This window comes from Hyaena hyaena, unplaced genomic scaffold (assembly GCF_003009895.1).
Source record: "Hyaena hyaena isolate Hyena2069 unplaced genomic scaffold, ASM300989v1 scaffold_124, whole genome shotgun sequence".
Classification (NCBI taxonomy): Eukaryota; Metazoa; Chordata; class Mammalia; order Carnivora; family Hyaenidae; genus Hyaena; species Hyaena hyaena.
Window position 1 is genome coordinate 3,176,009 of NW_024080755.1, and position 24,973 is coordinate 3,200,981.

General features: G+C 52.2%; 1 protein-coding gene across 2 annotated transcripts; it reads left to right on the plus strand.

The window, feature by feature from the left end:
• BAG3 (BAG cochaperone 3) lies at positions 1-24,973 on the plus strand. Of its 2 annotated transcripts, none has more exons than XM_039237357.1 (4): positions 1-518; positions 17,306-17,635; positions 18,962-19,366; positions 23,563-24,973. In XM_039237357.1, the coding sequence occupies exons 1-4, from the start codon at positions 333-335 to the stop codon at positions 24,382-24,384; spliced, it is 1,743 nt and encodes a 580-aa protein (XP_039093288.1). In that variant the 5' UTR covers positions 1-332; the 3' UTR covers positions 24,385-24,973. The 2 variants fall into 2 exon arrangements, with proteins under 2 accessions (XP_039093288.1, XP_039093289.1); XM_039237358.1 differs by having other exon boundaries at positions 23,566-24,973.

The following is a 24,973-nucleotide window of genomic DNA, read 5'->3' on the forward strand; positions in this document are numbered from 1 at the left end:
CCCGCTCGCCGCCAACTTCTCTGGATGGGACCAGAAGTTTCTAGCCGGCCAGTTGCTACCTCCCTTTATCTCCTTCCCGGTTGGCAGCGAGGAGGCTATTTCCAGACACTTCCACCCCTCTCGGGCCACGTCACCCCCTCCTTTAATTCATAAAGGTGCCCGGCGCCGGCTTCCCGGACACGTCGGCGGCGCGCACCGCTCTCGAGCCGGCCGCAGTCAGCTAGCCACTCCGCGCCTGGAGGCCCGGCACCCCGCGACCCAGCACCCCGCGACCCGGCACCCCGCGACCCGGCACCCCGGCGGCCGCCCCTCCGGGCCGACCCCAACCCAACATGAGCGCTGCCACGCACTCGCCCATGGTGCAGATGGCGTCCGGCAGTGGAGCCGGCGACCGCGACCCCCTGCCCCCCGGCTGGGAAATCAAGATCGACCCGCAGACCGGCTGGCCCTTCTTCGTGGACCACAACAGCCGCACCACGACGTGGAACGACCCGCGCGTGCCGGCCGAGGGTCCCAAGGTGAGTCAGCCCGCTCGGCGCCCCGCCGGAGGCCCCCCTCGACGGCGAGCGGCGGGGACGGCCGCACCCGGCCGGGTTGCGGGGGCCCTCGGGCGCACTTGCGGGCGGAAGCCCGCGCCCGGTCTCGTCCTGCCGTGCCCCGACGAGCCCCCGCTCCGACCCGCCCTCGGCCGGCGTCGGGGCGAGAGGGAGGCCCGGGAGGCGAGGAAATGCCCCCCCCTCCTTGTCCCCCTCCGGGCTGCGTTTGGTGCCCGCGAAGTGCGACCCGCGCAGTGGCGCCAGGTGCCGTCCACCGGCCCGATCCGAGGGGCCGAGGACCCGGTGGCTGGCGCGGACCCGGGCTCTGGAGGGGCGGCCGGCTTGGTCACCTCCGGAGGCCTGGGCCAGGCCCCGCCGCCCGCCCGCCCGCCCTCCCGGGCGGAGGTCCCGGTTTCCCTGCGGTCCGCGCTCCGGCGGACGCCGGGGAGGGGGCCCACTCGCAAGCTTGGGGGTGGTCTCACAGGTATTTTGCTCCTAAAAGTTCTAAACTTGGTCGAGGGGGCATCTTTACTGGCTCAGCCACAGAGTGACTCAGGGAACTGATGTAAATACACTCCCTCCCCCCACCTTTTATCTGAAATTAAAATTGTATTATTGTTTGAAACGATTTTCAGTAATATATTTTAGTATGATTTGTTAAGAACAAGATGTTCCTCTCCCAGGCCATTTCTGAACTGAAGATGTGACACTGTCCCATGATTGACGATTGATTACCTTAGGACATTGCCTCACGCTGGAGTGAAAGAGAATGGTTTTTGTTCTTGTTTTTGATGGCATACATTCCCTTCCTTGTTACAGTATTTAAAATACGTAGGGTTTGTTTCCAGTAGATAAATAATACAGAAATGAATACTTTTGTGAATGCAGCAGAAATATGCCTCATTTACATATATGCAAAAATATATACTCGAATCCTTAGGAGCATGAAAATTTGGAAATAGAAAATTGGAATCAATCTGCTAACTTAAAAGATTACAATTAAGTGTGCTAGTCTTCCAGTTTTCAACAAGTTTGCGCTTTTTCAAAATTTCTTTTCTTGGCAAAAAGAAATACGCTTAGAGAAAGGGTAATGATATACTGTCTGTGCAAAATGAAAAAAAGCCATAAAGAGCTGGTGGGTTGTTTTAAAGATTAAAAATTAACAAAATTAAAAATACTTCATAATTATTTCAGAAGAAATGTTTGTATCATCCACTTTCATTTCTAAATGACAAATGTTGATAAAAATCTGGTAAGGACCGTCAGCAACTTACATTTATAAGAGATGAATTGTATATTTATATCTGGAAAATTAGTACAAGAGTATGTAATTAGCTGGGATGGGTATAATTACATATACTTTTTTGTATGCCTGTTCAGCCCATTATTGGGTGAAACTAAAGCACATTTCACACCAGCCCTGTTACTGTAGTCTACGAGGGTGTAGATCTTTGGTGTGGTGTAAAACTATCGTTTTGAGACCTTCCTGTTGAGACAGGGACTATCAGAATCTGCCGCACCCTTTGTTGCGAGTGAAGGTCAAGTTTGAACTTAGCCACTGTAAGTGCAGTGTAAACCCAGAGTGCCAACACTTTGTTTTTAGCATGAGACTCACCCAGCCAGTTGAGATCTTTGTGTACCCATCCGGTGGGTTGGTGAGGCTGTGGTTTCATAAATCCTTTTTAAAGAGGAAAAAACAAGTTAAGTAACTCTCTTTCTTTTTTAAGATTTTATTTTTAAGTAATCTCTATACCCAACTTGTGGCTCAAACCCACAACCTTGAGATCAAGAGTAGCATGCTGTGCCAACTGAGCCAGCTAGGCATCCCAGAGTTACTATAATTCTTTTTTTTTTAAGTTTATTTATTTATAAATAAATAAGAGAGACAGAGACAGCGTGAGTCGGGGAGGGGTGGGGGGCGGGGGACCGAGAATCCCAAGCATGTGGGGCTTGAACCCATGAAACCACGAGATCATGACCTGAGCCAAAACCAAGAGTCGGAAGCTTAACTGACTAAGCCACCCAAGCACCCCTATCAATCTTAACAAATAGAAAATATGGCTCCTAAATCAGAATTCTGACCCTGGAAAAGTGGATTTGAAAATTAAGTCAGAATTTTAAAGTCGAAAGGCCCATGAAGATCTTTTAGCTCAATCTCTTTATTTTGCTTAGAAAGAAACCCAGACGGTTAAAGTACATCTCCAAAGGTCACTCAGATAGTACTAATAGCAAAGAGAACTACACCAGAAAGTCCCGAGAAGAGACAGGATGTCTGTTCCGAAGAAGGTAGAAGCGTCTTGGAATTTTTATAAAACTGAAGTGTGCAGGCTGGACTTTGTTGTCTTTGTGATCTCTGGGCCACCAAATACTGCGTGGCTGACCTCTGTGCTGTGATTATTTGGATGGTGATGATTGGATGTGATAACTCCAGAAAGAAATGAATTCTCTTTATCAAATTAACTACTTGAGATTTGTCAGCATGGCACAAAACTTCAGGAGAAAACTGACATTCAGTTTATTAGCTCCTTGGCCTTCATTGCTCTCGTACCTGTGCTTTGATAATACACAGAATACCTGGGTGACTAATTCGGATTCACTTACGTGAATGACACTTTTCCTCCAGACTAAATAGAACGGAAAATTTTCAGTACTGTTTCATATTAGAAATTGGCTTCTTACTTCGTAATGAAAAAGGGCCCTGGCATAAAACAAAAGGGCATTTTTGGAGGAGCTAAGCTAGGAGGACCCTTCAAGCATCCTATCATCAAGAGGAGATGCAGTCAATCAATAAAGAGCTACTTGTTAATCATGAAGAACAGGAAGCCCTTTGGGGGGACAACGGCTTCTGGGTGTTTACGGTCTAACCTTGCTGGTAAAGGAGTGGCTTTCATGGGAAGGAAGTGACCAGAACTCTGTGTTTCATGGAGTCTTATACTCTGTCGTTTAAGAGGGGTCCTCCCACAGTGCCCTGAAGTAGTTAGAGTGACTCTTCGTCCCTAGTTTTACGGAGGGGGCAAGTGAGAGCAAGCATCTTGCCTCCATCAAAGAGGCAGGGCGGCTGCAGGCTGAGACACTGGGCTTTGCCCAGCTCCGCTCTGTGCACCTGGACCTCCTTACCTGCAGTCTTTCTGGATGTCGATTTTCTGCACACGTGGGCTTGCCGCTAATCTTCTGGCAAGTTCGTTCTGGTCCAGGCACCTTTCCTGGCAGAGAGGTTGGTGCTCACTCTGGAGTCTGAAGATGTGCAGCCGCCCCTTGCCTGCTCTCTGTTAGTCTCTGACTAAACAGAGGCCAGTTGCTTTGGAGTCCGGTGCCAGTGCTGTCTCACAACCCTTCCTGGGACATGGAGGAGACCCTTCTCCCTCAGTGAGCAGGGCTTTCTGGCTCTGCCGACCTTCGAGGTCACCAACACAGAATCCCAAGGCAGGCAGTCACCTGGGAAGACTTCAAAAATTTGAGTTTTTTGAATGTTTAATTTATTTCTGAGAGAGAGAGAGACAGCATGAGCAGGGGAGGGTCAGAGAGAGAGGGAGATACAGAATCTGAAACAGGCTCCAGGCTCTGAGCTAGCTGTCAGCACAGAGCCCAACGCGGGGCTCGAACCCACGAACCGCGAGATCATGACCTGAGCCGAAGTCGGACGCTTAACCAACTGAGCCACCCAGGCACCCCAGTGGGAAGCCTTTTCAGAACACAGATTGCCGGCGGCATCATCCCTCTATCTGTCCCCCACCACACCCCACCCCCAATGTTTAGTCCACATTGCCCAGAGATCCGTACGTCCGAAAGGTTTCCCTGATCATTCTCATTTTGCCAGACTGGCATTTTGGAGCCACTGGTGGATGGTAATCCCATTTTGTAGGGGGAGGGGAAGGAACTGCGATTTACTGTACCCTTTCCTGCTTGTAGGCCCTGGAATCCCTTAAGCTGTGCCTGTCTAACATCTAACCTGCACAGCCTTTGCCTGAGGCCCCATTTTCCTTCCTGGTGAAACTGCCTGGTGCCGACTTGTGCGAGTGTGAATATGGGGGTGGCAGTGCCCTGAGTCAGATCCCAAGGCAGTCCCAAGACCCTCCTGTGCCCCAGAAAGATGTGAGCCAGAGCATTTCCTTCCTGTTTGGCCTTCCCCGCAGAAGCTCACCAGAATAATCTGACAGATTACACTCAGGCGCTGGGAGAGAAATGTAGAAACATCCTCTCAGAGGAAATTGGAAATGGTCTGAGTTATGATTGAAGTAGAGAGGCCCATTTATTCTGCTTCACGTTTAGCAGAGCCTCCTGAATTTTCTTAAAGATGAGGTCATTTTGCTCTTTGCAGATCGATTGCAAGCTCTTGGGCCTCTTAGCAGAATCCGAGCACCATCAGGAAATGAGTGGCCATTCTCCCCTTTGTGTCTCCAGCAAGTTGCAGTAACGGAGGAGCAAATTCCTTTACGACTGAAGAACAGGGATTTGTTGGGGGGAGGATGAAGGACGTGGGTCACATGCCTTAATGCCCAGCTCATCCAGGACCTCCATTTTACCCACTAAAGAGCAGGCTGTGTTTGGCTGACGCAAGAACTGAACATAATTCGTCCCTCGTTTTGTGGAGTACATTTGCCCTTTATGAGAATAAAGCCGGTGCACAGGAACTGTGGCGGCATTTGACGTTAGCCAGGCCGAGGAAGGCTTAGCTGTTTGGTGCTGATGGGCCCGGTCGTGAGTCAGAGAGCTTCATACCACCAGTGAGCCTTGATTAGCACTGTCCTCCTGTCCCCATTTCTGGAATGACACACAGTTGCCTTATATAAGGCACTCTCTACATGTCTATTACTTCTGATTGGCATTTATAAACGGTCTGATGTTTATCTTCAAAGGTAGGAAGCATGCATAACCCAAGCCTACTCTTCCTCCTTCCCATTTTTCCTGTCGTAATGTTGCTCTTAAGTACGTAAGACACCTAATGGAGCAAAACTGGGAGCCGAAGACAAAGGCCTTGTTTTTAGGACCCTCTGAGGACCCATGAGTGCTGACGCGTACTGAAGAAACCTCTGTCAACCTGCCTGAGAAATTCTTGAGCCCTTCCGTGCTCCCCATTTCTGGTTCATCGGGTCTTCACTGGGTCTCCTCTTCTGCCTCTGATCTCAGACCCACGGTTGGACTTCTGAAGCTAAGCCCCAAATCCTGTCCTTTGCAAACGTGGACGTTGATGCCCGCTGCTTGCTTGGCACTGTGTGACTGTGTGAGATGTGCAATGTCACTAAGTCCACGCATTTCTGGGCAGATTTCTCAGGGGGCCTTAGAAGCTAGGCAGCTCGCAAAAGCTTCATTAGGGAGAATTTCTTTAGGATAGGATGAACCTAATATTTTTTGGTCTGCCACCGTGTTTGTATATGTGTGTGTGTGTGTGTGTGTGTACACACAGAGGCTCCTGAATGTGTATATATATACACACACACGCACATATATATATATATGTCAAACACAGGTTAGGTGCCTTACAAACCTTATTTCTTGAAGGTTCTTATTTCTTTAAATCCTCAAAACAGGTTTCTAAGATAGAAACTACTCGGTGCATCTGAGGCCTGTCAGCTGTGATAAAACGGAAAGACTGTTGTGGCCAGACGTTTACCTTCACCTGGGGGGGGTCCTGTTGGATGACAGATGGCCTTGGCTTTGCCCCCACCAGGCCTGGCTGCTTCTCAGAACTCCTTTATCCTCAGAGCTCGCCAGGCACAGCCCCAGTTGATTAGAAACTGCTCATTTCTTGAGCCTGGGTCTCACTTAGGAGATGGACCCAAGCTGTCATTCATTCATTCCGTCCCGAAATTTACAGAGTGCCTGCTCTCTGCAAGTCAGTGTTCAATGCCATATGGAGGACAGTTCTGTCTCCTTCCACACCTTTCTCTGTGCAGCGTTCCTTACATGCAGATGTCTCCAGTGCGAAGCAGCCTATCCCTGCGCTGGACCCCATGTTGCTTTGATTTGAATCTTTCTTCCAAAAGGCAGCACTTTTCTGCTTTGCCTGGGGTCACGTCCCTGTGGGCCGAGAGTTCCAGGGGCAGTCTGCGTCTGTCTTCTTTCTGGCAGGATCTACAGTCTCAGTAAATGATTCTGTGTGGGGAAGAGTAAAACACGGGCTGGGTTCCGGAGTGGACAGGCTGGTAAAAGAAAAGCCGCCCTTACTGAAGTGCAGCCTCGAGCCGGGAGTTAAGTGTAAGTTGCCGGAAGCTGTGTGTTGGTTCCTAAGCACTGTGGTGTTGTCCCGGGCTCCCAGATGTCCCCCAGGAGCCCGTTCCTTTTTACTGTATTTCTAAGTGGCCTTTTCTCCACAAAGGACTTAAGTATTGATTCCCTGTTATGAGTCTGGAGAAGCTCTTTTTTGTCCCCATCGGCAACACAGCATCTTGGAACAGACCTGCTGGAGAGGCTGGGAGCTCACAGCACCCAGACCCGCTTGATGCCCAGCTGCACCGAGAGCAGCGTCAGCACTGTCGAAGGAGCCTCTCTCTCTCTTTTCCATGTGGCTGGCGGTAAGACCAGACACTGCACAGTGAAGCTCCTTATTCACCGTCCATTCAGAAAAGCCCAGAATCGCAGAATTGCTCACCGCCTACGTCCAGAGCCGGTAAACAGTGTAGCTGCCCGAGAACTCCTAGCAGTGAGCTGTGTCCCCAGTGACTGAGGGGACACTTGCCACCGAAAATTCCCTCGCATCCTGTTGGAGAACAACCATTGCCTATTTTGAAATAACTTCCTCAGTGTTCGTTAAGGTAGAATTGTAGATTTTGGGTTATTTTGTTTTTTATTGTTAAATATTTATTTTTGAGAGAGACAGAGTATAAGCAGGGGAGAGGCAGAGAGAGAGGGAGACACAGAATCTGAAGTAGGCTCTAGGCTCTGAGCTGTCAGCACAGAGTCTGACGCGGGGCTCAAACTCAGGAACCGCGAGACCATGACCCGAGCCAAAGTTGGATGCTTAACCAACTGAGCCACCCGAGTGCTCTGATTTCTTTTCTTTTCTTTTCTTTTTTTTTTGGTCAGTTATTTTAAAGATTCTTCTTGGACATTGAATGGATGAATAAATAATTTAAAAAATCCAGGGGCACCTGAGTGTCTCAGTCAGTTGAGTGTCTGACTTTGGCTCAGGTCATGATCTCACGGTTCGTGGGTTCGAGCCCCACATCGGGCTCTGCGCTAACAGCGCACATTCTGCTTCGGTGTCTCTGTCTCCCTCTTTCTCTGCCCCTCCCACATGCATTCTTTCTCCGTCTCTCTCTCTCTCTCAAAATAATGAACATTAAAAAAAAATTTTTTTTAATCCCAACATCAGGAGGCTAGGAAAGAATATGTGTGTAGGAGACAAGGTAGCCACATTGCTTTTTGACTCTTCCAAGTTAGTGCCGTGGACCCTGAGTGTCAGAGTGGGATCGCCTCTCCTGCCCAGATAGAGCCGGGTTTTCTCCCTCCAGGCCCAGATGCTGGGTGCACAGGGCTGTGGTGACTCAGAACTGAGTGGAGTGCCCTCCCTCTCGCCTGCAGTCCCTCAGCCAGGCAATGACTCAGCACCAAGCACTGGCTTCCTGGCCCGGAGCACTCTTGAACTGAATGTTCCAGGTCTTGAGCCTCAGCCCAGTTCGACTGGGCAGAACTAAATGCTTTCTCTCCTGCTGCGTTTTACCCTGGGAAGACAAAAGGGTTTGAAGACATGAGCCACAGTTACTACTACAGAGTGTGCAGGTATGGTAGGAATAGTAAAAGGCTTAATACATCCCTGGCCTTGATGTCAGACACACCTGGGTTCCAGTGATCTCTGATAAATCACTCACCCTCTCCGAGCCTCAGTCTGCCCTTCTGTAAAATGGGAACACAGCATTCCCTGTCCAGCAGGTTTCTGAGGATCAGGCAGGGGGATAGTGCTTGGAAAGTGATGAGTCAGGGCCTGACCGGACATGCGTATAACCCGTGGAAACAATCACAGCCTCTGCTAAGAAGGAGAGGATTCACCCCATGGCAGGCAGATGTGGCCAGACATGGGTCCATTGGCTCCCAGATGGGCCTCCAGCCTTGTTTCTCCAAAGCAAGGCCTCCTAGCCCTCTTGGACCACCTCGGCTGACTCTCCTTCGACCAGTGGCTGGAGGTCCTCAGTACCCTCCGGGGTTCCCTTGCCCCTCACAACTCAGGGACACAGCAGGGGAGTCAGATGAAGGCTGCTGACCCCTCTGGGGCCTCACCCAGACCTACCACCCCCAGCCCCAACCAGCTTCACCCCTGATTCATCCCTGATCCCTCGGCCGAGACAGGCCAGGAGGCACTGTTGCCGGCGCTCTGCTGCGTAGGGTGGCATGTTAACTCAGTCTTGACTGCGTTAGGGGCGTGTCTCCCTCTGCATCTCTGCACAGGCCCCAGGACAGGTGCCAGGCAGGAACTAGGTGCCCAGTCAGTGTTGTGGGGAAACTGAGCCACGTTCAAGAGGATCTGGCCATTTCCATCTGCACAGCTGTTCCAGACCCAGCCCTACGAGGTGGAAATGTCAATGCAGGTGGAAGGAGAGGGGGCGGTTTTCTAATTGCCTCCACCCTCTTGGGGGAGAGTGACCGTTGGAGGAATGCTTTGAGCAGCTGTTCGGGGTGGGGAGGAGAGTCCCCAGGAATTCCCCTCAAGGAATCATTGAACCAGCCACCTTGGTTAAAGGGGCCCTCACCCTAGCTACTTTGGGGAAGTGGGGGTTGAGGTAGGGGACTGTGTTTTGTACAACATGCAGCTGTAGCGAAGCCCTGCACCCTGATCCCAACAGACACTTGTGTAGTTGGTGTCTAGCAGACAGTAGAGCCAAGGGATTGAGCCGTGTTCCACCATAGTGCCAGGCGAGTCCTTGAGAAACCCATGGAAATGGACCACGAGGGAGGCTCTGTATCTAACTTCAGACAGTTTGCTTCCTGCTATGGAAATTTCAGGTACTTTTCCATCTGTGATTCGTGATTGCAGATTGATTAAAGCAGGTGTCCCTACTCCTTTTCTTCCTGAAGACGAACCAGATAGTTTTTTCATTCGCTGAAGCCGTGAGTTCAGGAGCTGGGCATCCAGTGCCTGGGGTTCTTGGCTTGGTAACTGCCCTGTGACCTTGGGCCACATCTGCCACGTGGAATCCTTGAGGAGGCCTCCAGGGGGTGGGGGAAATGGGGGAGCCAGAGGTCGACGCCAGAATAGCCAGCCGTGGTCCGTGGTGCCTGCCCGCCCTGGTGGGGGACACACTGAGACTGTGGGTGTGGCACCAGCAGATAAATCCTGCTCCCGGCCCAGCCTGGCCTGGTTTTTCTCACTAGGTCTCGGGCGGGAGTGCAAGGAGTCACAATTAGTGCAAGTTGAGTGTGGATTTGTCCTCAGGGCAGGTCCCTTCAGAGTGTGGGGGGCGGGGGAGTGCTGGGGTTTAAGGCTCCGGCCCCTAGAGTGTTGGGCTGTGATTGCTTCCAGGTTGTAAAACATCCATGCGGTTCCCAGCAGAGAGAACGGCACCCCTGCTAATTAGTGTTCTCAAGACGCTCAGATAAAGGAGCTTCTAACTCTTAACAGGCTTATTACTGACTGGTGAGACCACTAAGGTTTTAGCCCTTGTACACTAACCGACTGTTGCTCAGAAAAGCTGCGCCTGCCAATAACCATTTGTGGAATGAAGGAACGTGATGGTGGAGCGCTTGCAGCACTTGGTTTACAAAGACTTTCTCGTGCCTTATTTTACTGCTGTCTTGCAAAAATCCCTGGGAGATGTGGGGATTCTTACTGCTGGAGAAACTGAGTCTTGGTGGCAAGGAATCCTGTCTGAGGGCACAGAGCTGGTGAACAGCAGGGCGGGGCTGGGGTTCAGGGTGGCAGCTTGGAGCCCAGGGCTCATGCCGGTTCACTCCTGCCTGTTTGGACACAGCCACACAGAGAAGTGTTAAGTTTCATCCTATAGAAAGTTTCCCCCTAGGGACACCCGGCTCAGTGACCCCAGGATAAAATAATACGTGCTTTGATAACAGGCAATCAGATAGACAAAGCCTCCAGTCACCTGGGTCTGGGTTGGGTCTAGAATTTGCGATTGGCACAGACTCTTGTCTTACCAGGAGCACCGTACGGGGATTTCTCTGTACAAGGTGGATTTTGCTTACTGTTCACAGTTTACTCGGTGTCCATTATGTGTCCCAGGCGAGGTTGGGGCAGAGGGAGAGACCCTTATCACAACCCAGTGAGAACTGGCGGACTTCGGAGTTTGGTTGTGGGCTATGGCACATTGGTAGTAATAATACTTAATTCATTTCTGTGGCCTGAAACACCGAATAGAAGGTTTTGGAAGGATGTTGAAGCTCTGCCGTGTGCTTTAGAAGGAAGCTTTCCTTCTGCCCTGTTTCCTGCCTACTGGAAGTGAGCCAGGCCACTTCATTTGGATCCAGGTCCCAGACATACAGAGTTCAGGATTCCCATTTTCCTCCATCTTTTTGGGTTTTTTCTTTGTTTTAGAAGTTTTGAAGTGTCCTTAGTAAAAGTCAAACCCTGACCGTTGTGAAGGCTCTTCTGGCCTAAAAACCCAGTTCATGGATCCGTGTCCTACTTAAGACTCCAGGCGTGTCAAGGCGGACGTGCTGTGGGGTGGCCCCCAGGATTACCTTCGTTGCTCTTCCCCTCCATTCGGACCATGCTGATGGGAGCCGTGACTCGTAGGTACTGAGAACACTTCGAAGAGGGCTGTGCTGTGGAGTTGACTTTAGGGGTTCTCCGGGATCAGAGGTCACTCATTGTACAGGCAACTGACGGTGAGGTCACACATACCCTGCTCCTCGGCTGTCCCCAAAGCAGCTGAGGCCATGAAAGTGCAGTGTCCCCGGCACAGTGGTTGGCATATGCCTTGCAGGTACCCAAGAACTGTTGTTCTTGCCCTGCTTGTAAGGCACAAGGAATCCTTCTTGGGGGGACGGGGGTCAGCAGCCTCCTCTTCACTTAGGACTTGAAACATTAGGGCACCTTCAAAGCCAGTGACTTCTGTTATGATTTATGTTTATTCATTTCATGAGAGAGAGAACACGAGTGTGGGGAGGGGCAGAGAGAGAAGGAGATGCAGAATCTGAAGCAGGCTCCAGGCTCTGAGCTGTCAGCACAGAGCCCGGCGCGGGGCTTGAACTCACGAACCATGAGATATGACCTGAGCTGAAGTCAGACGCTTCACCGACTGAGCCACCCAGGCGCCCCTGTTAGGATTTCAGTGAACACAGTTAAGAGTGGTCATTTTTAGATTTCCATGACATCAACTTTTCCTTGTTTTTGAGCTTTAGGTAGGTGTTTAGAGGTAGAGGGTGGCCTTGGAATAAGAGTCATGGAGAATGTCAGGGCCGGAAGAACTTCACTTAGGTCAGTGTTTCTCAGTTCAGTCCTGGTGAGGCTTTACCACACACCTACTGAATCAGGCTTTCTTGGAGTTGGACTTGTGGTCTGCATTTTTATGCATTTTCTGGGTGCTCCTCATGCCCCCTAGAGTCTGAGAACCACTGCTTTACAGACCATCTGGGTGTCCCCTTTGATTTTAATAGCTGAGGAAACGAAGGTCCAGAGAGGGGATGTGAGCTGCTTATGTAACAACCATATTTAGGGGCAGATCCAGGATTAGAACCAAGTGCAGTCTCTTTCCACATCTCTTAGCTGCCCTTTTAGTGCACGTTGTTATTAAAAACCAGCAAAGTTTAGACGTGCTCTTAAGCAAACAAGACTTGCTGAAGTCCAAGGGCTCACCCAAGCTCAGAATCTGACCCAGGCTTCTCCCAGGAATGATACCTTGTACTTAATAGGGCAAATTTTGGCTCATCTGGGATAAGTTTCCCTGCTTTTTATCCTGGCTGTCTCCTGGGGCTGTTTAGTGCCCTGAGGTATGCCTCAAGATTTTCCTGCAGTGCAAAGCAAGGGAGAAAAATTAACCAATTCATTTTACAAATGAATGCGGTGCCGTTCCTAATTGGATCCTATATATAGGGATTCTTGATGTGTTTGCCCAAGATACAGATGGTGAGCCGAGCTCGCTGGTCCTTACTCCTTAAGAAGCTACATATGCAGGACCATTGAGGGCAGGGCCTGCAGTGGCCTGCCTGGTCAGGTGGTCCCAGCTCGCTCCTCCCTCCCCAGAAGACTAACCCCAAGGGGGGTGGTTCCTGGTCCCCACTGAGGTCAGAAGCGGGGCAAGTAGCAAGTCCTATGTTGAGGATGCTGGCATAACCAATGGGCTTTTTCTGGACATGCTTGAACTTGAAAACACTTCTTAGGAGACTGAGAAGGCATGTTCTACAAGAATCGTAACTGTTATGCATTTGTTTCTTTCACTTTTTTCATTTTAAAAAATTTTAAATTTTGGAGTACCTGGGTGGCTCATTAGGTTAAGCATTTGACTTCGGCTCAGGTCATGATCTCACAGTGCGTGGGTTTGAACCCCACATTGGGCTCCACACTGACCGTGCAGAGCCTGCTTGGGCTTCTCCCCCCCCCCCCCCCCGCCTAATGCTTTCTTTCTCTCTCAAAATAAATAAATTTGAAAACTTTTTAAATTTTATCTTTTTTATTACATTGTGGTGAAAAACACCATAGAAGACAGAAAGGGCAATTAAATTATTTTAGGCCTTGCTTTTTTAGTTAATAAAAACTGAAGCATCTACCATTGACAGGACTCTAATGATACAGTAGACACGGGAGAAGATAGGTTGGCCTCTGTATTCCTGGTATGGACCTTACTCTAGGTGGGAGCTTCGTTTTTGCTTCAAATTATTCATTCCTGTAGAAGCGTTTAGTTTTCTATTCTGTGAAGCTGGTATAGTTTTTCTACATACGTAAATTAGTGTTTTCCTAAATGAAACCCCAATGAAAATGGAAGGGGAGCATTCCTTTATTTATCTATTTTTAAAATGTTTATTTATTTTTGAGAGAGAGAACGAGCAGGGGAGGGGCAGAGAGAGGGGAACAGAGGACCCCAAGCTGGCTCTGCGCTGACAGCAGAGAGCCCCGTGTGGGGCTTGAACTCACAGCTGTGAGGTCGTGACCTCATCCAAAGTTGGGATGCTCAACTGACTGAGCCACTCAGGTGCCCCTCTTTTTAATTTTTATTTTAAGTTTATGTATTTATTTTATTTTCAGAGAGAGAAAGTGCGTACACGTAGGTGAGTAGGTGGGCGGGGAAACCCAAGCAGGCTCTGCACTCTGCACTGTCAGGGCAGAGCCTGACATGGGGCTTGATCCCAAGAAGCGCAAGATACTGGATCATGACCTGAGCGGAAATCAAGAGTTAGAGGCTTACCCAGCTGAGCCCCCAGGCACCACGGGGGAGCGGTCTTTTAGATGCGAGGCTCGTGAAGGGGCATGTGGTTTGTTTATTGAAGGGCACAGATGGGCCGACGCAGACGGAACCCAGAGAGCAGAGCCTCGGGGTCCCTGGGCCGCCCTCGCCCGTCACCGCCTTCCTGCTCGCGCTAGCCGGCGGCGCCGCCTGCCGGGCACCCCCAGGCTCAGAACCGGAGTCTCGGCAGCGGCCCTTCCCCTCGCTCCTGCTGCTGTCCTGCCAGCCGCGGAGGCCTTCCCGCCCGTCGGCCTCCCGCCCGCCCCTCCGGGTCACCCTTCGCCTCCATGCCCGCAGCCCCTGCTTTGCCTCACTTCCTTGCTCCAGTCCCGGGCCCCTCCCCTCTTTCCCTGCCGGGTCCTGGTTTCTCCTTCCGGTTCCTCCTGTCTTGCTGAGGCATCTCTCGGGACGGGACGGGACGGGACGGTGGATGTCAGGCGTCGGGGCCTCCAGCCCTACCTTCCTGTGCTGTCCCCTCTCCCTCTGCTGCTCGGACACCGCCTCCCGCCTCCAGGGACCACAGCTTTCCTCTCCCGCCCAAGCGTGGCACTTCTTCCCAGGCCCAGGTGGAATATCAGCTCCAGGAGGCAGTCTCTGCTGTCGCCTCCTCTGGGCAGGCAGAGGTTGCGCTTCCCTCCCTCCCCCTCCTTCATCTTCCCTTTCCTCTTTTAGTTGTGCAGAAGCCATTCAGTGAGATGCATAAAAAAGCCATTCAGTGAGATGGCAGGTGGCTGCAGTGCCGCAGGAGGAGCCGAGCCTCAGCCAGGCCTCGCCTAGGCTTCCAGGCCCTGGAAGGGGCCAACTTGGAGGCACGGCTAACAGCCGGCTCTGCAGCGGTGGTGGGGTTGGCGGCCCTCACTTCCTAGAGCCGGATGGACTGTGACGGGATGGGCAGGGGTGGGGTGGGGGGAGGTTCAGGGAAGTGTGCATTTCAGTAGATTTGTACATAGGCATATACCTGTTTACCACCATGCAGAACAAGAACATTTCCATCTTCGCAGAAGGTTCCAGACCCTCCCAGTTACTATACCATTTAGAAAAAAAATTTTTTTTTTAATGTTTTATTTATTTCTGAGAGAGAGACAACGTGAGTAGGGGAGGGTCAGAGAGAGAGGGAGACACAGACTCTGAAACAGGCTCCAGGCTGAGCTGACTGTCAGCACAGAGCCCAACATGGGGCTCGAACCCATGAACTGTGAGAGCATGACCTGAACCCAAGTCAGATGCCGAATCGACTGAGCCACCCAGGCGCCCCTACTATAACATTTGTTAGGGGGAAGCCGCTACTCTGAATCTTCTATCGGTTAACTTTGCTCTTCAGTTCTGATTCCTTTGACCCTCCGGGGTCTGCACAGCATGACTGCGTGCCTGCTTGGGGAGGGAACTCACGCACGCGTTGCTGCCTTCTGGGCTCCCCCTTGGATGTGCCCTCCCTAAACCTCCCAGCAGGCCTGCGAGATGGGTGTCGCTGTCCCCATTTTCTAGGTAAGGGCATCAGAGCTCACAGGCTAAGAGAACTCCCTCAGCTCACAGAACTGGTACTATTAGAGGTCAGGCCGAACTGGCACCCTATCTAGGACAGCCCCATCCTAGCTAGAAAAGCCCACGCATGCTCCCCACCCCCCACCCCTTCCCAGAGCCTCCCGGGCTTTCCCGGTAGTTTTGCTTCCTGTTTGTCTCATGCCGTGTTAAACTGTACTGAAAGCCCCTGGTTGGCAGGGATGGAGCCTTGCCGGTTTGGTGACCCCCTAGGACCCAGCGCCTGAGTAGCAAGATGGTCACCGGGAGGTGGTCGGTGGATGAGGGCTTCCTTACTGCCCTGCTCGAGGATTGTGCAGGCAGCTGAGGCTTGTGCGCATGGCTGGGAGGGAACAGGGAGCCCCCAGCAACCAGCACAGGAGAGGCCCAGGACTTGTCCAGGCCCTGGCTTAGGCAGAAAGAAGGAGGGGTGTCCCAGCGAGGGGTTAAGATGCTTAGATGGCGCGTCAGCACCTAGTGAGTAGCGCCCCTTGCTGCCTCCCTCTTGGTGCCTTGTCTCAGGCAGGAATCGGATTCTGACTGTGAGGCCTGGACCCCTCCCTGCTCTTGGGTGACCCGAGAGCTAAATAGGCTGAAGTAATGTCGCCGCCCTGAGCACGTGGGGATTCTAATCTGAGAGTGCCTGTCTGCTGGCGTCCCCAAGGACACAGCGACACCCTTGCCTTTTCTGTGTGCGGGAGGCCCTTCCCGGGGCAGGAGGGAAGCAGTCGATGGGCCTGAAAGAGCGAAGTTCCAGGGTCCAGCACCACCGGCTCTAGGGCACGGACACAGACACACGGCAGAAATTACAGTGGTCTGTCGCTCAGAGTGCAAATCAGCCCTCAGCTTTCCGTCCAGGGAGGATTCTGCCCGGCGAGCTCCTGGACCCTTGGTCTTTGCCTGTTTGCAGCTCGGCCTCCTTGAGGAAAGGGCGCTCTCCTTAATGGGCGACCTCCCCACATGTGTGCAGGCGGTACAGTTCTGTAGCTTCCTCCTCTGTAAAGGCCCCTCTGGTGTTCCAGGAGGTGGCCCAGACTGGGAACCCCGGGGGTCCCCGGCGCCCGTTGCCCAGCCTGTGTTTGGTGAGAAATGACATTGCCCCGTGAGTGACTGACCGGCCTTGTTGTCTGAAACCAGATCTTCCTCTGTGGTACATCTGGAACTTGGCCCTCTCAAGGATCCCAAAATAGCCAGGCTGCTGAAGGGACAGCTTCATGCGAGAACACGACAGGGACCCCGGCCGCTCCTCACCAGAGCAGGCTCTGCTGGCGTCACCAGACCAGCATAATTAATCCTCGGCTTTCGTTCCCCTCCCCGGGCTGCCCTGCCCTCCTCATCGTCTCCCGTTCTTGCAGCTTGTTCTGAAAACGTCCCTGAGTAGGCAGCCTCGCCCCACGGCTGCTGCTCTGCAGGGACGTGCAGGCTGTGTCCTGTGGGCCCAGCACACGTCTGGGTCGTTAGGAAGCGTTAGGGCCTCGGAGGAAGTGGAGGAGCTGGCTGTGGTGTAGTGAGCTGGACTGGAATCATCCTCGCACCTTCTGATCTGGGTCTCTGATTTGGGGGCCAGTCAGTGGCTCTCTTACATAACTGCGGCCGGTTGTCACCCACAAAAGGAACCTGTGTGACCAGTTTGGGAAATTGGGACCTCTTTGTGCTCAACGGATACCTTGGCTCAACTGCTTTCTCGTGGGGCCCCCGATTCTTAAACTGCTGGCCAGACAGCAGCCTTGTAGGGGACGGGGTGTGTGGTAGAAACAGAGGGTGCCTGAGAGCAGTCTCGCTGTCTGCGCTCGGCCGTCGTGGCTGATGCTGGGGGCGCACAGTCACTCTGGGAGACGGGGACACACAGCGCCATGCTTTTGCCTCTTCGGGATGTTTTCTTCCCAGCTCCTAACCAGTCCATTTCTCCTTTTCGTGTTTTAGGAAACCCCGTCCTCTGCAAATGGCCCTTCCCAAGAGGGCTCCAAGCTTCTGCCCACTAGGGAAGGCCACGCTGTGTACCCGCAGCTCCGACCAGGCTACATCGCCATCCCCGTCCACCACGAGGGCGTGGACAGCCGGCAGCCGCGCCCTTCCTTTGTCTCTTCCCAGCCCGGCACACAGCGATTCCGAACTGAGGCGGCCACAGAGGCTCCTCAGAGGTCCCAGTCACCTCTGCGGGGTGTGGCGGAAGCTACCCAGCCAGATAAACAGTGTGGACAGGCGGTAGCAGCGGCTGCGGCGGCCCAGCCCCCGGGCTCCCACAGACCTGAGGTAAGGAGAGCGCGCTGTTGTGTTTTGGGGGCTGGCCGCGGACCCTGGGCCAGGCACCTGCTAAAATGCAGGGCATCTGGGCCTGGCCTGCAGCGGCACAGGTCACCCAGCAAAGATAGCACGACAGCCACACAGTGTCCCCCGGCATCTCACAGGTGTGTTTTTTTAAGTGGGCAGGGGTCATGGCTTATCTCTGTGGTTAAAGAATTGGGGTTCACAAGGGTAAACAGCTTGGTCCAAATGCACAGAGGTACAAGTGTGGCACCTCTGGGACCGGAAGCCTGGCCTCCTGGCTCCTGGTCCGGTGCTTCCTCCTCGTGCTGGGCTTTCTGCCTCAGAGCCACAAGGACAGCGGTGTGGTCTTGCACGCAGCTCCCTCCTTAGGGGTAAATGTTAACTGCTTAGAGCTCTGTTGACAGGAAAACGAGGTAGCTTACCTGCCCTCACCGGGTCCCATGGAAACCCAGAATAAAGAGTCCGGAAGTCAGCTACTTGATGATAGGGTTTTATTTTTAAGCCTGAGGCAGTGTTTCAGTGCACTAATATCTAAAGAGTTCCTAATCTAGTTCTTAGCCAGGGATTTGAGGGCCGGTGAACCCCAGTAAAATTCCTGAGCAGTAAGCCTTTCCGGGTTTCCTGTCGGCAGATTATCTGGTTGTATCCACCAGCACTGTTTTTGAGCCCAGATCCTAGCCCAGAGCTGGGATTGCCTCCCTCAGCCCTATTCTTTCCCTTTCTCAGAGTAGTACCTGCGTGTGTAATATTTTTGTCGTGAAAATCAAAAGCGACACATCAGTCAGCGAAATCTTACCAAATTCGAGCTGACGGGACCCTTCGGAGCCAGCTAAGGAAATGCGCACCTGACTTTCTAGGTGGTCGGGGGACTGGCCTGGGCTCGGACCCCAAAGGATGTACTGTTCCTGGCGCTTAGCTGGTTCTCTGTAGATGAGCAGAGAAAGGGTTAAGGAAGGAAGTGACCTGCAGTCACCACAGATGCGGCGACGGTCAGAACGCCGCTGCGTGCCGCCCAGGTGCCGAAGCAGGTCCACAAAGGCTCCTGCCGAACCTTCTAGTCAGCCCGGGAGATGGGGCATCTGCTGCAAACTGTAGATGGGGCTCAGCAGGCCGTGGAGCTGGTAAGAATTGGAACCCTCCCGACTCCGGAGCCCCGGGTCCTGGCCCTGCAGTTTGGAGATGGGAAGGTCCGCAGGGGGAAGGTCCTCTTAAACAGTGTGAGCCCTGGGCAGGCGCGTGGCGGACAGCGGGCTGGCGCGCCGGGGCGGAGGGTCACTCCCGGGGCCCTGCCCCTACCCTTGTGTCTTGCAGCGGTCTCAGTCCCCAGCGGCCTCGGACTGCTCGTCCTCGTCCTCCTCGGCCAGCCTGCCCTCTTCCTCCAGCAGGGGCGGCCCGGGCGGCCACCAGCTCCCCCGGGGCTACATCCCCATCCCCGTGATACACGAGCAGAATGTCGCCCGGCCGGCAGCCCAGCCCTCCCTCCACCAAGCCCAGAAGACCCACTACCCAGCTCAGCAGGGTGAACACCAGGCCTGCCAGCCCGTGTACCACAGGGCCCCGGGCGATGACTGGGAGCCCCGGCCCGTGCCGGCAGCGTCCCCGTTCCGGTCGCCCGCCCGGAGCGCATCCAGCCGGGAGGGCTCCCCCGCCAGGAGCGGCACCCCGGTGCACTCCCCTTCGCCTCACCGCGTGCACACCGTGGTCGACAGGCCTCAGGTATGGAGTTGGCGTAACCAGACCGACTGTGGTGGCCCCCGTCCCGTGCAGGGGCCCTGGGTCCCCCGCCGGCGTGACCAGTTCACGTGCGTGTTACTGGGGGAAAGGGAGATTCCGGAACTGGGAACTCCCAGCACTTGCTGTAGCTTTTGCTCCTTTCCCACCGCAGCTGCCTTCGGGGCAGCACTTCAGCCACCGTGATGGGAAAGGGCTGGGCAGCCTGTAGAGTGTCAGGCACACACCCGGGGCCCTGGCATCTCCGTGCCCCCCACGCTTTGTTAAGGCGCTTCATAGCCTCCTGCACGCTAGCTGCAGCCGCGTCGCCAGTGCTCCAGGCGGCTTGTCCCCCGCTCACGGACACCCCTTCTCCACTCCGCAAGCCCTTTCCGTTACGTCTTCCCACCTCGGTGCCTTTGCTCGTGCTGAACCAGCCCCCTGAAATGCCGTCCTCATCCAGGCTTTCCCCATCCGCCAAGGGACGAGCCGGGCTTGCCTCTTCACGAAGCCTCCTCCTCTTTCTCGCGGCACTCATGACAGTCCCCTGCAGCTCGGCCTCTGGGCTCTCTGTGCATTTCAGAAGTGCTCGTCTTTTTTTTCTTTTTTAACGTTTCTATTTATTATCGAGAGACAGAGCATGAGCAGGGGAGGGGCAGAGAGAGGGGGAGACATAGAATCCGAAGGAGGCTCCAGGCTCTGAGTTGTCAGCACAGAGCCCGACACGGGGCTCAAGCTCACAAACCGCAACATCATGACCTGAGCCAAAGTCAGACACTTAACCCACTGAGCCACCCAGGCGCCCCCGGAAGTGCTCATCTTACCTGTTTAGCTCAGCTCGGAGCTTGACGACGAGGCCATGTCTTCCACCTCTCTTCCTTGTGCTAAAGGCCCATGTTGCCTGAGTGTCAGTGGAGCCGGCTGGCTGGGAAACATTCCGGCCTGGTGAAGCAGGCACAGACCTGCTCGTTCTTTGGGGGCAACTGATGGACACGTCCTGGAGGGAGGACATCATTAGTGTCTGCAGCTTGGAACTTAGCAGAGCTTTGAGCAGCCCTGGGCCCCCACCTGGAGCAGCCGAATCAGTTCTCTGCCACAGTTTCTAGAAGGAAAGCCCCTTGTAGACAAATGCGGGGCACCCTACTATAAATGGTGACAGCACTGTCCTGTGGTTCTTTTATTGGCTTCTTTATTTGGAAAGAATTTCAGCCTTACAGAGAAGCTTCAAGAATCCTACAAAGAAGCGCAGTTTACCCTCCTCCATCGTCACTGTTAATGTCTTGCTCTCTTTGCTTTGCCATTTCCTCTCTATGTATCGTCCATGTGGTTTCTTTGTTGGAGATTTAATTGTAGATATCCTGCCCCTTTACCCATGAATAATTCAGCAAATATTTCCCTAAGAAAGACCTTTTCATTCATAACCACAGTACAGTTATCAGAATCAGGAAATTTAACCTCCTCACAACATTGTTAACCTGATACACAGTCCACTTTCAAATCTCCTTGAGAGCAGTTTCCCCTGCTCTGGGATCTAATCTAGGATCACGAGCGCTACGTTTAGATATCATTTCTCTTTAGTCTCCTGCAATCTGGAACAGTTCTTCGGCCTTCCTTTGCTTTCATGACCTTGACATTTTCAAAGAGTACAAGCCATAGAGCAGTCCCTCTTAGGAGTTTCTAAAGTCATTTTTCTCAGGGCGCCTGGGTGGCTCGGGTGGTTAAACGTCCAACTCTTGATCTCAGCTCAGGTCATGATCTCATGGCTTGTGAATTTGAGCCCCGCGTCGGGCACTGCACTGACAGCATGGAGCCTGCTTGGGATTCTGTCTCTCCCTCTCTCTACCCTTCCCCTGCTCTCTCAAAATAAATTTAAAAAAATAACAGTCATTTTTAATACCCAGCCATTTTATTTTATTTTATTTTATTTTTTAAATATATTTATTTATTTATTTCTAGGAGAGAGAGAGAGAGACAGCGTGAGCAGGGGAGGGTCAGAGAGAGAGGGAGCCACAGACTGAAACAGGCTCCAGGCTCTGAGCCGGCAGCCAGCACAGAGCCCGACGCGGGGCCCGAACCCACGAACCCACGAACCGCGAGATCATGACCTAAGCGAAAGTCGGACGCTTAACTGACTAAGCCACCCAGGCGCCCCAATACCCAGCCATTTTAAACCCAAAGAGGGATGTGTAGCTGGTTCCTGAATGGTAACTAAGGGCCAAATTTGAGGTCATCTGCATTGGCAAAAGAATCTTGATGGAAAAGGATGTTGCTGGCGTTCAGATGGCAAAGTAGATCCTTCCTTGGGCTCAGGAATCCCAGGAAAGAAGCCCCCATCTGCCGTGCTAGAAAAACTTCCCCTTGTGTCTTTCCCATATGGTTCCCGTAATCGATGAAACAGTATTTAATCCTGTTTCCACTAACCATGACCTTGTTTGCGATGCCTTCCCTTTTAGTACTTGTTCAAAGATTTCTTTTTGAATCTTTGCAAAGATTTGACCTAACTGAACATTATAGTGGAATTAGTATTTTAAATTGGAGTCTAACTCTTATTTCCCAGTTCAGGGAATTAGGGTGTGTGCGATTTTTTTTTTTAAGTTTATTTATTTATTTTGAGAGAGAGAGCCAGTGGTGGAGAGGGGCAGAGAGAGAGAGAGAGAGGCTCTGCATTGTTAATGCAGACATGAGGCTGGATCCCACCACCTGTGAGATTGTGACCTGAGCCCAAGTCAAGAATCAGATACTTAACTGACTGAGCCACCCAGGTGCCCCTCGGGTGTGTGAGATTTTTAAAGGGGGTTGGCAAAAAAAACTAATTCAAAAAGCTATGTACAACTCTATGTGTATCAAAACATTACTTAATGATAGCCAAGATATGGAAGCAGCCCAAGTGACCGTCGATAGATGAACGGACAAAGATGTGGTGCGTGCACATGCATACACGTGTACACACACACACACAAACACACACGCACACACTGGAATGTTAGTCGTGAAAAGGAATAGAATCTTGCCATTTGCAACAACATGGATGAACTTTGAGGGTATTATGCTAAGTGAAATAAGTTAGATGGAGAAAAGTAAATATCAAGTGATTTCACTTCTATGTGGAATCTAAAAAACAAAACAAAAGAGCAAACAAAAAATCAGACAGACTCTTACATGCAGAGAGCAAACCGATGGTTGTCAGAGGGGAGGTGGATGGGGGACCGGGCATAATAGGTGAAGGCAATTAAGAGGTGCAAACTGCCAGTTATAAAATAAACCACAGAGATGAAGAGGACAGTGTAGGGAATATTGTGAAGATGTGTGGTGACAGCTGGGGCTACACTTACTGTGGTGAGTACCGTGTAATGTGGGGAATTGTCGCATCACCGTGCCAGACACCGGAAACAGGATAGCGCTGGATGTCAGCTACATGTCCATCGGAAAAAAACGGGCTGAGATGTTCACCTGGATGCTGGGAGAGCTAAGATATTTGTTTTAAGCATAGCCCATTTTCAAAAATACCACTTGTGGTCATGTTAAAAACTCTCAGCCTGGGCAGCCAGAAGTCTGTGCAGAGACGTGCAGCTGAGCGTTGGCTCTGGGCACAGATGTGCCCCGCAGAATCCTCGGAGTTAACTATTTTGGGCATCTTGCTTATTCTCAAAAAACACATCAGTCTGGGCAGAAACTGCTAGGCTGTCTTAGGTTTAAAAAAAAAAAGATTCCTACTCTTCTGAAACAGGAGAGGGGACTGTCATACCCTGAACAGAGACTGTCCACACAGTGTAAGGAAGGGGGCATGTGGCAATTTTTCCTCCATGGCTGCGTCACCAAGATTCTGAGTCACCCAGGACTTTGCTTTGGGCTAAACTAGCTCAGCAGTCAGTGAGTTTTTTGGTATTTTCATTTTTGAAAACTACATTGGTTTTCCTTTCATTGCCCCAAGAAATAGCATCTGCAGAAAAATTCAGTGAGCGGTAACAGACCCACGGTCCAAGGTGATGGGTGATAAACGGAAACAAATGGTTTGGTCACATTACAGGATCAATACGTTTTTCTTTCGTTAACAGTATTTGGTTGACTTTGAAAATCCCTTTTATAGATTAAAGCCATTCCCCAGTTTTCTTTATGGTCTGTACTCGCTACAAACAATTGCAACTGCTTTCGACTCCTCAGCCAGTTATTAAAAATATCTTTGTGTCCTTGCCTCCTCTCAGCAGCCCATGACTCATCGAGAACCTTCACCTGTTCCCCAACCTGAAAACAAACCCGAAAGCAAGCCAGGCCCAGTTGGACCAGATCTCCTTCCTGGACACATCCCGATTCAGGTGATCCGCAAGGAGGCAGATGCTCAGCCTGTTTCCCAGAAGCCCCCGCCCGCCTCGGAGAGGGTGGAAGTGAAGGTTCCCGCCGCCCCGGTTCCCCGTCCTCCCAGCCCTGCCCCTTCGGCTGTCCCCTCGTCCCCCAAGAATGTGGCTGCAGAAGAGAAGGCAGTCCCCAGCCCCGCCCCTGCAGAGGCTGCACCTCCCAAATCCGGAGAAGCTGAGGCGCCGCCGAAGCACCCAGGTGTGCTCAAAGTGGAAGCCATCCTGCAGAGAGTGCAAGGGCTGGAGCAGGCCGTGGACAACTTTGAAGGCAAGAAGACGGACAAAAAGTACCTGATGATAGAAGAGTATCTGACCAAAGAGCTACTGGCGCTGGATTCGGTAGACCCTGAAGGACGAGCCGATGTCCGTCAGGCCAGGAGAGATGGTGTCAGGAAGGTTCAGACCATCCTGGAAAAACTTGAACAGAAAGCGATAGATGTCCCAGGTCAAGTCCAGGTTTATGAACTCCAGCCTAGCTCCCTTGAAAGCGATCGGCCCCTGCAGGAAATCATGGAGATGGGTGCCATGGCCACAGACAAGAGTAAGAAAAGTGCCGGAAACGGAGAAGATCCCAAAACTGAAACCCAGCAGCCGCCGGAGGCCAAGGCGGTGGCAGCGGCGGCAAACCCCAGCAGCACGACAGACGCAGCTGGTGACCCAGCCGCACCGTAGTCTCCACTAGAGCACATGGCAGACCCAGGGACTGGGAACTGGTGGTGTGTATTAGGGAATTTTAAGTTGCATGCATTTCAGGGACTTCCAATCCGTTTGTTTTTACTTTTCATAGGCGCTTGGTATGCAGTAACTTGGGAGGAGGCCGAACACACAAATTAAAGGGCTAAAAGGAAAATGATGCTCTTCTGTATTCTTACTCTGTACAAATGTAGCAGTTGCTCGTTTCAGAACTTTCACCCCGTTGCTTGGTGTTGGGGCCCCATCTGTGCGCAGGCACCACGTGTGAGCCACGCTTGTGCTACCCTCTCCACCTCCCCACCCCCCCCACCTTGCCTTCTTCGTGCATCTCTGGCCCGAAGGAGGCGTTTGGCTGGTGGATGAGCCGTTGATTTCCCATCACACAGATATGGAACCCATTTGTCAGAGATGTTGCCCCTTTATTGGGATGATCTTCTTCATCTCCTGGCTAAAATACCTAACCTTAGAGAGAATAAAATGTGCGAGGAGCCCAGGAATATCTGTATGCTGGATGACTTTAATGCAACATTTAAAAAAAAGTAAAATAAAGTAATAACCTAACTCAAAA

Excerpts from the sequence above, each read along its gene's own strand:
- BAG3 (XM_039237357.1), top strand. The coding sequence starts at position 333 with ATGAGCGCTGCCACGCACTCGCCCATGGTGCAGATGGCGTCCGGCAGT. Across the intron at positions 519-17,305 it reads TGCCGGCCGAGGGTCCCAAG|GAAACCCCGTCCTCTGCAAA; the intron begins GTGAGTCAGCCC and ends TTCGTGTTTTAG. Across the intron at positions 19,367-23,562 it reads CCGTGGTCGACAGGCCTCAG|CAGCCCATGACTCATCGAGA; the intron begins GTATGGAGTTGG and ends GCCTCCTCTCAG.